General features: G+C 39.4%; 1 protein-coding gene across 1 annotated transcript in view; it reads left to right on the top strand.

The window, feature by feature from the left end:
• Positions 1-4,043: 4,043 nt before the first annotated feature.
• The window catches only part of LOC122794940 (adhesion G protein-coupled receptor F5-like), a 40,993-nt gene continuing 27,451 nt past the window's right edge, over positions 4,044-17,585 (top strand). Inside the window, exons 1-2 of the mRNA XM_044063535.1 lie at positions 4,044-4,169; positions 6,479-7,825. Coding sequence (XP_043919470.1) covers positions 4,044-4,169; positions 6,479-7,825 — 1,473 coding nt within the window. The remainder of the gene's footprint in view (positions 4,170-6,478; positions 7,826-17,585) is intronic.

The raw sequence follows: 17,585 nt of genomic DNA, 5'->3' as shown, positions 1-17,585 counted from the left end.
ACAACATGCAGCAATTGGGGAAGACTTGTGTCGAACAATAACTCCAGGCATCACCTGCGATATACAGCTTCCCTTAGACAGGACAACATGCAGCAATTGGGGAAGACTTGTGTCGAACAATAACTCCAGGCATCACCTGCGATATACAGCTTCCCTTAGACAGGACAACATGCAGCAATTGGGGAAGACTTGTGTCGAACAATAACTCCAGGCATCACCTGCGATATACAGCTTCCCTTAGACAGGACAACATGCAGCAATTGGGGAAGACTTGTGTCGAACAATAACTCCAGGCATCACCTGCGATATACAGCTTCCCTTAGACAGGACAACATGCAGCAATTGGGGAAGACTTGTGTAGAACAATAACTCCAGGCATCAACTGCGATATACATCTTCCCTTAGACAGGACAACATGCAGCAATTGGGGAAGGCTTGTGTCGAACAATAACTCCAGGCATCACCTGCGATATACAGCTTCCCTTAGACAGGACAACATGCAGCAATTGGGGAAGACTTGTGTAGAACAATAACTCCAGGCATCACCTGCGATATACAGCTTCCCTTAGACAGGACAACATGCATCACAGATGTAAAAAATGGTCTTGAATAATTTCACCCCGAAAAGAGGAAACCCGTGCTTATACAGGATCATTGTGTGCCCAGTTGCTCAGCCTGGATTACATTTAAAACTAGAGTGGACATAAAACCAATCAACCTGCCAAACGTGAACTGATAATATAGTTTCACTGACAGGATGTAGCCTGGAAGTAGATAACATCTTGGGAAGGGCAGATTGGACATCCTTTATATCCAGGTAGCACCACATAGGATGCAGAGTCTATGAGTCGGGGTTGGGGGGGTCATCAGAATTAGTGACTGAAATAATCAAACTTGAGTTGAAGTGCTATATTCATAAGCCAATGCCCCATTCCACAGTTGTGGTAAGATAAAGAATACATGCAGGTAGCAGCTGCAGGACTTACTAGATAAGCAGGATGAAATCTTGAAGTGCATTGTAATGTAAGGCATGCTTTCTACTGGCTTGTGTAATAACAATGTTATCTGCATATGGTGGATATAGTTGACTTGAGGAAGGTCCCACAGACATCATTTATGAACACAAAGAGAACAGAAGAGGATGAAGACCTGACCCCTGCAGTATATCCTTTTGCTGACAGCACCTTTCACCAAGGGATTGTCAGTTCATTATTGTGAAAACCATTTCATATTTTACTATGTGACAACTGTGCAGCATTTCATGCCATTAATACTGTATTTTCTTACAATTATCACCTACCTAGCATGTGTTCCTGCACCAAGTACAGTACTACAGTCAAATATCTTTGAGTAAAATGCTAAAATCATGAATTATACCATTACAAGATATTTAAATGCCAGGCTGACAAACTGCAAGGGGAATATTGCTTGGAAAACATACATTTTAGGGACACTTACCATACATTTTTATTAAAAAAAATCCATTCAGAAAAATAGAAAAACTGAAGGCAGTAATGTTACTGATCAAAATATTCTTCACTGATGCTACTTTGTGCAGTGCCAAGAATACTGTACTTGAGATACTCTTTGGCACAAATGCCAAGGGTTGGCAGCTCTGATGCTATTTTAGCTACATACAAACGCTAAACACAAATTGCTGCACTGCTGTATCTGAGCAGTGTGTGCAATACCTTAGAATATTCTCATCCAGTTGTTGATATTTGGATTTTCTTGCACTTGTCTCCTCTGTAAAAGGGTCTTTGCTCAGTTGCTCAGGAGAAGTAGCCCAGTTAATGTACTGCACCAAATAATAAAGCAACTTAATGTTGGGCAGGCACACATGATATATGCACACACACACAGACACACAGACACACACACACACACACACACACACACACACACACACACACACACACACACACACACGTACACGCGTGCACACATGTACGCGCGTACACACACGTGTGCATGCACACAGACACACGCGTGCGCACCCACACACACACACACCCACACACACCCACACACACATACATACAGACTCACACACACACAAGCACATAATGAGGCCCTGGCTGTCAATTTTACAAATGACCTATTATTTTCATAATAATAAATTTTAATAAGTCCGAAATTAAAAAAATGTATGTATATACACACATTTATAAAAATATCATACTACACTCATGTATTAAAACACATTTATCTATCTATTAACATTTTGTGTCATTTATTATAAGCCAAGGAAGCATGCTTTAACTAAGTCCCAGTGTGACATATAGTTGCCAAGATGCTCAGAAAAATATCACACTTATTTGGTATGCCTGACTGTAGACTTAGAACTACTAAGGCATGGGTAATTGCTCATTTGAAGGAGATTATTATCACTCCAGCTGATATCTGACATAGGTTAGCTTTTATACCAAAGTCCTCTTATACTGAAACATGGAATGTATTCTGGTAGTCAGCACTGCACCATTCTGGAAGGTAACAATATTAAAGTGGTGTGGAAATGATAGAATAGAAATGGTATAAAATGTTCTGACAAACAGAAGATGATAAAACTGACCACGGTTTGAAATGCACATAAAGCAATATATACTTATTTTGAAAAATATATTGTTTTATTCTTAGTCTTTTGATACCAGACCAAAACAGGAAAATATCTGGATTGTTTAACTTTTTACACAGGAGCTATTAGGTAAAATAATCAATCTAAACCATAGCCTGTTACATTTTACCAGTGAAGAAGGATACAAGATAGGACAGGATATACAGGCAAGCTACCCAGAATGCAGTTTTGCAGAAACAACCATGCACTGACTAATAGTCCCATGCTCTACTGCAGTGCAAAGAGCAGAAATGTGCTGCAAGATGTATATGTAAATGACTGCCTAATGGCATGCAGATGAAACCAGGTTAGGAAATAAGATTATGATATGCAAATGCATAGAAGTTAAACATAGTCAGGATTAATACTTGTTTGTGGGGGAAACTTTACAGCAGTATATTCCTGATTATAAAAGGAACATTATTTAAAAAAATCATCTGCAGATAGCAAAAGTGATCAGAGAAGAAGCAGCAATCATAATATAGCATATATTGTACTAGATATTAGAACTACCAATTTCTACCTGTATGAATCAGGAAGAACTGGCACCAACAAAAATGAGAATGCCAGCACATAATGCACCACAGCTTTACTGATCAGGAGACTATTGATCATTTCTGAACAGACTGAGACATTGTCCAGGCATTGGTTGACATTTGTCAAACACATGTAGAGTCTGTATAGAAGCATGAGCTTCCCATGCATGTGGAGACCAAGGTGTATATGGCTATGTTTATTCCTGTTACAGGGATGTTTCAGAGCTGATCACCAGACATGTTGTTCATTATCAGGTCTTCACCTCTATAATGCTGAGATGTTCCTTGACATAATCCTCCTACATGTCGATGAGCATATAGGTTCCTTTTACACCAGAGAAGTGAGGTACCACCATGTGTGGCTTCATGCCTCCCTGAGATATTTGAAGGCATACATGTCACATATGTAGAAATAAGACAACCCCTGGCTACCATTCCATATACTACCAGTTATCATGTGATGCGCATGTTAAAATAACCAGTGTATCTACACAACACCCAGTAGTTTGTATTATTCACATGTATGTCCTATATCACAACTCTGTCACTACTTTCAGCAAGTTGACATTTCCCAAGGCCATATCGTTGGTAAGTGCAGGCACTATGGCTATGTAAATGTATATAGCTATATCTATAATTTGCACAAGCATATTAACACCTTCCATATGTTAACACTGCTTTGCAGGTGATGCTTAGTACCCCCAGAGCTGTGGCTAATGCCCCCCAGATCCTTTACTGGGTAGCATTAGACTTTGCCTAGATGATAGCCTGGCAAATCTGCTGATTGATTCCAAGCATCTCCCACATATCAGAGGCCAACTGTAACACGAGACACCATCAAATGCACATCTGTAAGTTTGCTCTGTACAATGGGTGTATGTGCATAAGGCACAATGCACTCATCTGCTGCTGCTGCAGCTTCAGAGACAGCAAAATTATATCTCACAGCCATGGGCAACCCCTCTCCCACTGATAATGGTACGTGCCCAGAATGTTCATATTTAGATTCATATAGCCCTGTGGGTGGATGTCCATTCTGACTGGAGACAGACAGTATGACTGTGATAGCTATGAGTTAGGAGTGTTGTCATCTTATGCAACACTCACACATGTCCAAGCATCAGGGTGTTATCCTTCCCTAGCCTCTACAAGTATCACCGTAGTAGTGTTTCGCCTTTTGAATACATAACATAAGGCACAGTGGAAAGAGTATGGGTATCTGTGTTAGATTTGTAACTCTGCATACTAAGTGTGACTATGCAGGATCCACCACACAGTGTAAACCTACCTCTGCTAACATCTTGATGTGGCCAGATTTCTTCTGGTCAAATAACAAAACAAAAGCAGCAAATGTTATGATCAGCCTACAGTTTATATGTACAGTGCTGCTATACAGAAATCGGGTGAAAGTGGTATTAGCCTGATTCAATATGTGTAGATTCCAGTGTGAAGCTACAATGGCACCCGGAAGCAAAGCATTTACTGTAATATGCCTTCTACATTTAGTTTGGGTTTCTACAGGGACAGGTTATGGGATGAGGTTATGCTATACACTCTCACCTCCTTGTGTGTACCTGTGTGTTTCAAGGGCATATTTCTGTGTTTCCATGTTAAATTATACACAAAGGATACAACTCTGCCTAGTGTTTGGGATGAGGATTATAGAAAATATGTCCGGAAATGTGATTTTTTTTCATGTTATTCTGAAAGCTTACTGTATACCTATCACAGATTCCTGATGTGACCTTTCTCTTTCAACACTGAAGAATGCGAGATGAGCCATTTTGCCCACTACACATGCTATTTGTTATATGTATATATATATATATATATATATATATATATATATAGGCTGACACTTCTCTCACCCTATCACCATGTTGATGTAACCCCATTGTCTTGTATCAACTCCCATATCTTATGCATTACCCAAACATCCTTATCACCATTTGTCTGCCCTTTTGTTTGCCTGTGTGCATCCCATGTCCCCCCATTCAAGTATGTCTACATCACCCCGTCTGTGTCTGTGCCCTTTAGTGTTTCCATCTGACCCTACACACCATCCAATGTCCATATCATTCTTTCATTTCTTTCCTTTCACCCTTCTCTCTCTTCCTTTCTCTCTATATAAAGAAAAAACAGGACCCTAGCCAACCACCAAGTGATGCTTTATCTTCCCCTATCCTCCACAATAGTATTTGTTATTCTTTTGTGTTTGCTTTTCTTTTAACCTTTTCTTACTTTCCTATATACTATTTCTGCCACTTTTGTGCATCTGTCAAGAGTCTAAGTATGTTGTCACCATAACAATGCAGTTGTAAATCTCATAGAACTGCATATAGCTAGCTACATTTTCTGTCACCCTGTTGAGTAACAGTGGCAGGTGCTGCACAAGTTCTATACATACTGCTTTATTTAGAGAAATTGTGCTTTGTAAACTAAAGTTTTTGCCTCTCAAGAGGTTTATTCATGGCGGCATAACGGTGCCCTACTGAATCTCCCTTGCACTTTTTCAGTGCATGCATATCCCTGCTTGTCTACTTGCTGCATTGTTCAACTATATTGACAGGAGCACAAAATTCTGCAGGAAAATGATGTATTGATTTATGCATGTAGTTAATGTCTACACTGTCATGCAGTGTTGACAAGCATTGAAAGACTTGCACAGGTGTACATTGCATTTCTATGAATCCTAGCTGCAGTCATTCACTAATGTGTGAATCTCAAACTGAGAAGGGAAGGGTATATACTATGCTAAGGTTTTGTTGCAATCTTTCAAATCATATTCTGGATGCTCTGAAGTAATTGTTGCCTTTTTTCTATTAAATAGGTAAGTCTTTATGTTTAAGGTCATTGTCAGTTTGAAGCTGACTTATACTACTCCAGTTACATTTCAATATTTTCCATTAGTTTGTTTCAGTTGTGTTTTAGAAATTAACAGTGAGGCCCTGAAGCCATCTGTTGTGCTACATATAGGCACTGAGGACAGTACTCTAAAGAAATTCATCTATTTGTTCCTCAATTCCTGCTTTCTAAGAGGTAGCTATGCTGAAATACAATTTGGAGCAAACTATAAACACGAACACACAACTCTTTTGATGATTTAACTGGTATTGGCTAGAGATTAGCTGATGAATGGAGCAGACTAACAAATTACATTAGAGCAAGTACTAGTTTAGATGTTTTTAAGAACAGCCTGGACACTTATTATGGGAGCAAGTGTTTTGGTATACTGGCAAGCTAGAAGGGCATTAATTCCCATGCTTGAAATATTTGTATGAATGTAATATTTACCAATTTATTCACATTAAATTTATCTCTTTTACAGAATGTTATAAAATCTGTAGCTGCAGTTGTTGGCAACACTAATAGCTGGACCAATGTAAGCAGTAGCAAGCCAAGTGCAAGCTCTGATTTACTGCAATCCGTTGAAATGTTTGCTAAGAAACTTTCTGTAGACACCGCAGACATCAACATTACATACCCAAATGTTGAGCTAAAGGGCATTAAAGTGTCCAATAACAGTGATCAAGAGTTCTACAAATCATTTCAGAATGGAAGTGTGGTGATTTCTCCGGATCAGCTCCATCAACTTCCTCCTGACTCCCTCGTTATCAGTATTGCCTACAGTACACTTGGAAACATTTTATTTAATAATACTAACAGCACCAATGATACCTTTTCCATCAATGGAATTCTTATCACTGTAACTGTAAATGGAACTTTAAATAACTTAAAACTGACATTTCAAAAGACAAATGCATCCTTAAATAATCCAAAGTGTGTGTTTTGGAATTTCAGTACATCTAGCTGGGATAGCAGTGGTTGTTTTGGAAACAACGATGCAGAAAATGTTTCATGTAACTGTAATCATCTCACTTCATTTTCAGTTCTGATGTCAGTGAGTAGTCCAAATTTTCTTTTCTTAGACTGGATTACATACATTGGAGTAGGAATATCTATGGGGTCCTTAGTTGTATGCCTCATCATTGAAGGCATAGTTTGGAAATCCGTAACAAAGAACAAAACATCTTATATGCGACATGTGTGCATTGTAAACATAGCTGTTTCTCTACTGATAGCGGACATCTGGTTCATAGTAGGTGCTTCTATACCAATTGATGAGTCAATTCCTCAACAGAAACTGTCTGCCTGCAAAACTGCAACCTTCTTCACTCAATATTTTTACCTTTGTCTCTTTTTTTGGATGTTTGACATGGGCATGATTCTTTTCTACCGCCTGGTGCTTGTATTCCATGATATGAGCAGGTCTACCATGATGGTTATTGCTTTTACAGTTGGATATGGGTGTCCATTGCTGATAACAGTCATCACAATTGCTGTTACTGAGCCTCAGAACAGTACTTACATAAGAACTAATGCCTGTTGGCTTAACTGGGATAAAAGCAGAGCACTTCTTGCTTTTATTATTCCTGCACTGATCATCATTGCTCTTAACCTAATTATCCTGGTAGTGGTAATAGTTCGATTACTGAGACCTTCTATTGGAAACAGACCAAGAACAGAAGAAAAAAGCACACTGGTTAAAGTTGGAAGAAGTGTTGCCATCCTAACACCATTTTTAGGACTAACCTGGGGTTTCGGAATTGGGATTGTTGTCAATAGCCAATCAATTGCACTGCATGCGATTTTTACTATACTTAATGCTTTCCAGGTAAGTAAATGATGTTGTTATATGTAAGCCAGTATTTATCATTTTAAAATGAGTCTTCAGTGCCATTTGTTTACATGATGTATTCATATACTTCTTCTCAGCAGGATGCAACATTTATTTTTCTTTTATAATCCATGATAGTCCTTTAGCATGAGTTTTTTTGAACTGTCTGTAAGCAGTAGGAAGAGAAAATTAAATGTTTAATACCAAACATTTACAGCTGTGATCCATAGTAATACAAATCTTTATTTTATTTTAATCTTATTTTATTTACACTTTTGTTAACTAGGTGCCTGGCCAAATTTCCCTTAGTTTGAATACCACCTCAGGTCTCCTCTTAAAAATGGCCATTGTCTTAGTGAGACTAATCCGGGCAACAAAGTGTAAATAGGCAACTTCTGATCCAAAACACCAATTTTGCAGTCAGCGTGGTGGTATGAAGATTGCAAAAAAGGATGGGATGCATGTTTCAGGTCAACACCTAAGTACTCTAAAATATATCAGAAGATTTATTGTCTGAAGAAGGAAGTGCATTTGTCTTTGGGAGAAAGGTTTAACTGTCAGGTGAAAGAATATGGCTGTAGAGCAATATGAAGAAGGAATGGTGGATTTTTCAATGGGGTCATTATCAGAACATCTGTGGTAGATAGTATTATGCCAGTACTGTGAAAAATTAAATACAATACCAGCAAGAAAATATTAAATTGTGAAACCCTCTCCTACATGATTAAAAACTTCTTCTTGAAGAGTCCATGTGCCCACTGATATAGGAAAAGTAACTCCACACCATTTGTAACAGTATGTATACTAACTCCATGACTGCTGTATTTCTGAGTAGAGTGAGTAGTCTGAGATACTGTAAGCTCAGTGTTAGTATATATCTCCCTTCAGTCACTATTATCGTCTTCAAATCCCAAGAAGGGCAAGTATGACTCATAGAAAAAGGCACACAATTGATAGTCTGCTCTGAAAAAATGAGAATGCTATACTGCCAGCAAAATGTTTATGAGGCAGCACAGAGAGAGAGAGAGAGTTTTGGAGAAGATTGAAAAATGGCAAAGTCTTAGTGGTTAAACTGGCTTGAGGGTCTAAGACAGGATTTACCTACTGGTCTTTGAAAATGTTAATTGCCCTTGCCTCTGCTGAATGCTTATAATAATAAATAAAATTATACATACGCATACACACACACACACACACACACACACACACACACACATATATATATATATATATATATATATATATATATATATATATATATATCTATATGTACAGCTAGATAGATAGATATAGATAGATGTATGGCATCTACACATTCCCACCCAAATGTCGAATGCACCAGTAATGACATTTCCTACATATGCTCTGGGATTACTCAGGAGCAGAGTAAACCCACAGCACGTATTTCTGAAGGAGGGCAAGCCCCCCTGCAACCCCCATTTGGAAGGTACAGTCCTTCCACACCCCAAGCTAATTATATATTCTAACTCCAAGATTACACTATCCTAGGGAAAGGAAATATTCCCAACTCAGGGACTGTCAATCTCGCACACCTGCCGACCCCTATCTGTGTTAATCATTTGACATCCACCTGCTGTGTGTCGGGACACTGTACATTTGACACAGTGTCCTACACCCAGATATTTATGCACATACACATATACATATGGATGAACATGCATCCTTACATGCATATATACATACATATTTTCAGCTATTTAGCCCTACTGCACAGAATAGATTTATTTATTTATTTCCAGTTTGATTACTGGGGAAGTTCACTGGGCCCAGACAGCCCATTTTCAGTGTAGGTCCAGGGAGAAAAGCTCCATGAAACAGATTACAATAAAGATAGGAGTCCAATAAAAATAAAAGTACAAGTACAAATGCATATCAAATAATACAATGCATGAGCAATATTGCCCATTGTGGAAAAATACCGTGCAGATACATTTTAAAAAATTCACACAGTTAAAGTCAAAAGTCAAAAGCTATTTACAATATTTACAGAGTGCGAGAGATCGTATGGGAATTAGCTATAGAAGGTTATAGCCAGCTATAAGGTGCTTAGGAACTCAGAAGGATACCCTCCCAGGGGCTTTTGTTAAAGAGTTCTATGTAGTTATAATGCAGTTACATTTCCATTTGGAGGAGAGGTAGGTGTAAAGCTGAGTTTTGAAGTTGTTTGTGTTTGACATTGTCCTTAGTGTGGAAGGGAGAGAGTTCCATTTCTTACCTAAGGAGAAGGAGAGCAGAAGTTGTCCAGCAGGATGTTCAGGTTTGTGGACAGTAATTAAGTTTTGATGTTCAGATCTGAGAGTTCTATTTGGAGTGTATGGGAGAAGGATGTTAGTTAGACCGGGGCACTTGGATGGATTAAATATTAGTCTGTGCTGTAGTGAGCTGGAGGAAGACAAGGTAATTTGTGAATTCTAACCAGTTGAGGGATTGAAGGGTAGCACAGTGATGAGTAGAATGTTTGGCTTTGGTGGCAAATTTAGAAATTTTGTTAACTTTCAAGTTAGGAAGTGATAGAAGAGGATAGGTTAGTTAGTAGTGGGGCACCATACAGAAGGGAGGGAATGAGGCAAGTGGAGACCAAATTATGCCTGGTACAAGTAGAGAAGTTGTTGTTCCTGTATAGCATACCTAATTTTTAGTGGGTTTTCTTTATATTTTGCTGAATATGGATGTTGAACTTGAGGTGTTCATCTATAGTTACTCCAAGTAGTTTGGTAAAGGGAACAGCTTTGGTCAGAGAGTTGATTTGGCTAAGGATTTGGAAGGAATTTTTATCAAAAGAGAACATTATGAAGGTGTGAATAATAGTATTTTAGATTTGTTAGCATTGAGAGAAAGGTGATTTTGGTGCATCCAGATCTCAGAAGTTGAGAAGGCAGTCTGAGTTTTAGATAGGAATTCAGGGAGGTTAGAAGCAGAGTAGACAAGTGTAGAGTCATCTGCATATTGGATGACTTTGGCATTAAGAATAGCAGAATGAAAGTTATTGATAAATATATTAAACAGCATTGGTCCAAGGATGGACCCCTATGGTACTCTGGTAGGGGTGGGTAAGAAAGGTGAGGTGCCTTTTTTCCATTTCACAGCCTGAGATCTATCTGACAGATAGCCTGAGAACCAGGAAAGAGTGTTTTGGGAGAGATTTAGGTTTGAGAGGTGGCTTAGAAGGTGCTTATGGGAAACAGTATTGAATGTTTTAGAGAGATCTAGGAGCACTGTGGATAGTAAGTTCCCAGAATCTTGGGTCTGACTGACAGTTTGTAAGAATGAGAGTAGAGCTGTTATGGTGCTATGTCCTGGTCAGAAGCCATGTTGGGTAGGGGTAAGAAGTTGGTTTTTAGTCAGAAAAGGCATAAGTTGGAGGTGGCTGCATTTTTCTAGGATTTTGGAGATTGGAGAGAGAAGATTTATTGGGTGGAAGTTTGAAATGTTAGTGTTTTTCCTCCCTTGTGGAGAGGAAGAATAAAGGTGAAATGCCAGAGTTTAGGGACATAGGAGTCCTTTATGGAACTATTAATTAGGATACTAATTGGGAGAGCTATACCATCGGCAGCAGACTTGAGAAAGGAAGAAGGGATGTTGTCAGGTGTACTGGAGCAGGGTATAGGTTTGGATAGAAGTCTTTTAATGCAGTTAGTGAAGACAGGTTTAAGCTCAAACATAGGGAGGGAAATTATTTTGAGACTTAGATGAGGTGGAATTCAGGAAAGATGGGTCATTGTTGGGAAAAGTTTCCATTAGGTCGGATATTGACTCTATAAAGAAAGAGTTGAATAGTGAGGCTAATTCAAGATCAGATTTATTTGGGTCCAGACAGGGGTTATTTCTGAGCCTGGGTTGAGGAGCGAGTTTATGGAGTTCCAAAAAAGCCTAGGGGGTTTGGGGATGGTTGGACTGGAGCTTAGTGTAGTAGGATTTTTTTGTCTTTGAAGATTTGTTTTTTTTTTTTTTTGCAAAGCTACGGAGCTGTGTATAATAGAGAAGGGTTTCAGAAAGTTTATTCTTTTGGTAAAGCATCCAGGATTTGTCTCTTTGATGCATAATGTGCTTTGTTTCTTTAGTTAGCCAAGGGGCAGCTATAGTTTTTATTCTTTTTTCTTTGGTGGAGCTAGGGAAAGGAGAATTAAAGTGGTCTATGGCTTTATTGAGTGGAAGGGTTTTTTAGAATGTTCCAATTCATTTGTTTGACTTTTTTGAGATTTTCAGAGGGAAAATTAGCAGGAAGATTGGCAAAAGTAAAATTATCTGACTGTGTAGAAAGTAGTATAAGTTGTACATAATCCAGTGAACAAACACAGTCTTTATTCATATAGTCTTGCGATGATTATGAGAAGAAATTGAATCAATAGTAAATGGTTTTCATTAATTGCTACACTAAACATTTCAACATAAAGATAAGGAAGGTGACATGAAGAGCATCTTTTTGAATGCTCACAAGTCATTAACTGATTATTTGATAAGGAGTATCACTCCGTTTAAGAGACAACCACTGAAAGGAATTGTTTGCCAATGACAAATTATGCATTTTTGGAGTGCAGTGATTTAGAGGTTTGATAAGGTACTGATTGTTGCATCAAATGGGAACAACATTCTTGATGATGGAGCATTCTTGACATACAGATCAATTGACCCTGTGAAAGCTCACTATTTTTTTTTAGTTAGTTGTGACCATTAGTTTGTTTTAAATGATTTGTGACACATATTTTTCATTTACCTGATGTTTTAAGTATGTCGAAGGTACAAGAATCTGATGTACAAAACCGGTGTAATGGTTTATGCTATTGTTATAATTCATTCAACTCAGTGCATTGTTTCATAGAGAAGACAGTAGGCAAAATGACCTTTTAGTCTGTTCTGAGAGTAACGGGGTGATAGATGGTACTTCTGCTGCAAAATATAATAGTCAGTTCTGCATTGCTTTTATATAGGGCAGACTTTGTCATAAAGGTCACCTCAGACAATAGCACCAATTAGTAACTTAGGCATGTTAGTTTGCCTTTAATACCCAAGTGAGGTGTTGTGTCACATGCTTTTGCCTGGTTGAGGTAGACAGTATGCACTATTTTGCCCTTGCCTATGGCTTTAGTGGCCTTCTCTAATAAGTCCACCAGGTTTAATAAGCATTATCTGCCCTTGAAGAAACTAAATTGGGATGGGTCCTATGAATTTATCAGTTCCACTATAATTCTTTCCATGACCTTGCATGTAAGACTAGCCAAACATAGCAGTTTCCTTTGTGTAGAGGGATGGCAGCTGCAGTTTTCCATTCCCTAAAGATGAAGTTATCTGGAGGCTGTGATTAAATAGAGATTCTAGTGGGCCTGACAGGTAATATTTCAAGCTATTTAGAAAGCATTCTAGGATATTATCAGGACCCATTGATGCAGTGTTTTTAGTTTTAAGGCCCTGTTTTTAGTGATTACTGGGGGGAGAAATGGGAGGAGAAATGGTTTAGGGTATTTCCTGATGAGGGTCATTGAGGGGATGGGGTAAAACTGTAAACAAGTTTATTAGTTAGTAAATTTGCTATATCCTCTGGTTCTGTATATGGAGTTCTGTTTACTATTACTTCAGCACACCATTGGTATTGTCCATAAGTTTGTGTGTAAATAATTTCAAACTACCTTATGGTTATCCTGAACCTGGGAGGCTATGTTTGCCTCAAACTTGGCTTTGGTGGACTTGATTAGTCCCCTATGTTGCTTGTTGAAACTGATGAGGTTTTTTTTTTGTCTATTGATGATGGTGGTGATGATGACTGTGAAGTAACACTGATATTAATTTTTAAGGTGACTGAGTGTCGTGTTGTGTTTAGTTCATGGGGTTATTTTATTCAGATAGCAAGGAGTCTTTTAAAGGTCTGGCAAAAAGATACAGAGATGAGAGAGATGTTATAGTCTTTGGTGATTAGCAAGCCTTAAACCCATTTGATTCCCTTTCTTTAAAGGTTCAGAGGTAAATACTAGACCATCAGTCTGCAGCGTGTTACAAGCCATGGCAATAGCCGGAGGTCAGAATCAAACCCTGTACCCGTGAGGTAAAGACCTTAACCCTTATGCCAAACTCTCCCCTGGTTTCTAAGGAACCTTTCCAACATGGTATATGAGTAGATTACATACCAGAGTACATAATGCGTCTCATAATAGCTATATACAGGATGACAGTTATGTCTCTAATATGAATCTCAATCATATGAAAGATCAGGTGGGAAACTCAATACAATTTGCAGATCATCATCATCATCAACCCCCTATTTCTCATTTTCATGTCAGCTGTCACCATCTCTCTCTATTCAATACCACTCTACTACCTTCTGTGAAACTCATGCCTGACTGTCGCAGGTCTTCTCTCACACATTCCATCCACCTCTTTGCTGGATACCCTCAATTCTTCTTGTCTTCTTCTGATCTGTCCCAAATATTTTTCACTAGGTTGTCTTCTGCTTTTCTGCATGTGTCTGAACTACAGTAATCTGTTTTCTTTGACCTTTTCTGCAATTGGAGCTACTTTGAATTCTGCTCTTATGTCCTCATTTATTCGTCTGTTCCACAGTGTGCATTCTATCACACATTTCAGGCACATCATCTTTATCACCTCAAGCTTTTACAGCTGTTTTGCCTTTTCTGCTTAGGTGTTTAGGTTTTGTACCATACAGTAGTACTGTTCACACCACTGCTTTGTACACCATATGTGTCAGCTTCTTTGGCATTCTTCTGTCAATCACTACACTTGACACTCTGTGCCAGTTGGCTGCCATCCTTTTGATTCTAGCTTTGCCCTCCTTATTCAGACTACCCTTCTCCTCAACCACCCCTCCCAGATACTTGAAGCTGTTAACCTGTTCCACTATCTTCCCTTCTATCTCACTTCTCAGCTTTTCCCTCATCTGCTGCCATTACAACTGTCTTAGCTGTACTCAGTTTCATCCCATGTGCCTTCAGTTTTGCATTCCAAAGTTTTCTTCTTTTTTGGGGGATTTTAAGTAATGGAATGCAAAACTTTGTAGAAGGTAGTGACCATATGGATAACAAATGAAAGGCCATTGCATACAAGTGCTCCAAGATTTTGTGGGTTGGGGAGAGCTAAATATCAGAATGGTACATTTTTGACATTGAAGATACATTAATTTGTACTGTACAACCTGTATGTAAAACAATATCATTCAAAGGGAAGTAGTATCATAGGTTCATAGGTTCATAGGTTCATAGGTTCATACTAGGCTATCTGCCCAAGGGCATTTATAAGCCTAGCCCATAGTTATGTGGCTTTCGCCACCCCTTTAGTTTGAATAAAAACTATGCCTATCATTTTGCTGTGCCTCTGTCAAGCAGTGACACTGAAGTAATCCCTGGGGTATATCTGCAATCTCCCATCCATTGGTCAAGATTCCTCTTGAACAAGGCCAGAGAGGTGCTCTGCCTCACATGTACCGGGATTTTGTTCCACAGCATAGGCAGTCTCTGGGTGATGAATCTGTCCCTCCAGCACATTCTATTTATAACCGTGTCAAGGTTTAAGTCTCCCGCCCTTGTGGTTCTGAGGGATCTAGATTTTTTGAGGTGAAGCATATTCATCAAATGTGGGTTTGACATGGCCTTATATGTCAGGCACAGGTCACCTCTGAGCAAGCGGTATGAGACTGAATAGAGCTGGAGTTCTTTCAGTCGGGCAGCATAAGACATATTTTTGAGACCCTTTATCCTTTTGGTGAGGAACTTTTGGGGCCTTTCAAGCTGCAGCAGGTGTCTGGTCAGATACATTCGAACGGGCATTGTACTCAATCATAGGTCTAATAAGTGATGAGTACAGGGGACGATGACCTCCCTTGATCTAGATGTGAATCCTTCATGATCAGGTGGGTGTTATAGAAGGTTTTCCTAACTACTTTAGCAACATGAGTGTCAAACGAAGGCTACTGTCAACCTGGGTCCCCAGATCTCTGATGACTTTTTCTGTGCTCAGTGGATTGCCACCTATATGGTAGCTAGGGTAACCTTGTTTTTCCCAAGGGTATGACTATGCATTTTTGGCGTTTAACTTCAGGCCATGGCTCTGGCACCAGTTATCCATTTCTGTGAGGCCCTTCTGGAGGATATCTGTGTCAGATGTGTTTTCGACTATGGCCAGTTTGCAGTCATCTGCAAACTTTGTCAGCCATAACCCTCCTGTGTTTGCTTGTACTTCAGAAAAGTAGATGCCGAACAAGAGTGGACCCAGGACTGAGCCCTGTGGGACACCACTTGTGACAGGCTTTGAGTCTGACATGGCTCCAGCAATTCTGACCCTGTGGGTTCTGTCACTTAGCCAGTTTGCAACCCATCTTGTGATGTATGGGTTTACATTCAAGCTGATGAGTTTTTCGATGATACCTGAGTGGGGTATTGTGTCGAAGGCCTTTGCCAGGTCGAGGTAGGCTGTATGGACTGCCTTTCCCTCATCAATGGCCTTGGTGACTGTCTCGAAAAAGTCAACCAAGTTTAAGAGGCAGGATCTGCCTTTGACAAAGCCAAACTGAGTTGGATCCAAAGTCTGCAAGTTCCCTATGTCTTTATTTATGAGTTCCAGTGGGATTAATACTTATAAGTCTGCGGTCATTTGAATATTTGGTAAGCCAGATATTGCAGTCAGTTTTGACATCTGAGAAAAATATGCTGAGAAGGAGTGTCCCAATGATATAGTTTTGAGGGACCCCGCTGATGATTGGAGATAGTTAAAGAAGGAATTGCCGTTTTCTTACATGCTGTGTATGAAAATGTCACCATCAGTGCACCCTAATTTTCATTGCTTACCTTTAGATTTCTGAGTTTATGTATAATTCCCTCATGTGGTACATTATCAAATTCCTTAGGAAGATTGAAGTAAGCTGTATGAGAACACAAGTCGTCATTCAGGACAGTGGTCATACTCTCAAAGAAATGTGTGACATAAAGCATACACGGTCTCATCATCATCTTCTTTCGGCTGTTCACATTAGGGGTCACCACAGTGGATCACCTGTTTCTATTTCTTTCTGTCATCTGCATCTTGCTCTGTCACACCAACCACCTGCATGTCCTCTCTCACCACATCCATAAACCTTATCTTAGGCCTTCCTCTTTTCCTGTTACCTGGTAGCTTCATCCTTAGCATCTTTTTCCCAATATACTCAGCATCCCTCCTCAGCACATGTCCAAACCAACGTAATCTTGCCTCTCTGGCTTTGTCTCCAAACATTCCAACCTGGGCTGACCCTCTAATATACTTATTCCTAATCCTGTCCACCCTCGTCACACCCAGTGCAAATCTTAACATCTTTAACTCTGCCACATCCAGATCAAACTCCTGCCTTTTTGTCAATGCCACTGTCTCCAACCCATATAACATAGCTGGTTTCACTACCCTCTTTTAGACCTTCCCTTTCACTCTTACAGGTACTCGTCTGTCACAAATCACTCCTGACACTCTTCTCCACCCACTCCATCCTGCCTGTACTCTCTTCTTCCCCTCTCTTCCACACTCACCGTTACTCTGAACTATTTACCCCAAGTATTTAAACTCATTAATCTTCGCCAACTCTACTCCTTGAATCCTCACCATTCTTCTATCCTCCCTCTCATTCACACACATATATTCTGTCTTAGTCCTGCTGACCTTCATTTCTCTTCTCTCTAGAGCATATCTCCATCTCTCCAAGGTCACCCCCACCTGTTCCCTACTCTCACTACAGATCACAATGTCATCTGCAAACATCATAGTC

The sequence above is a fragment of the Protopterus annectens genome, chromosome 2.part1, assembly GCF_019279795.1.
Source record: "Protopterus annectens isolate FY-2018-M chromosome 2.part1, PAN1.0, whole genome shotgun sequence".
Lineage (NCBI taxonomy): Eukaryota > Metazoa > Chordata > Ceratodontiformes > Protopteridae > Protopterus > Protopterus annectens.
Note: the sequence above shows the minus strand (reverse complement) of the source record. Positions and strands in the feature narration are given on the sequence as shown.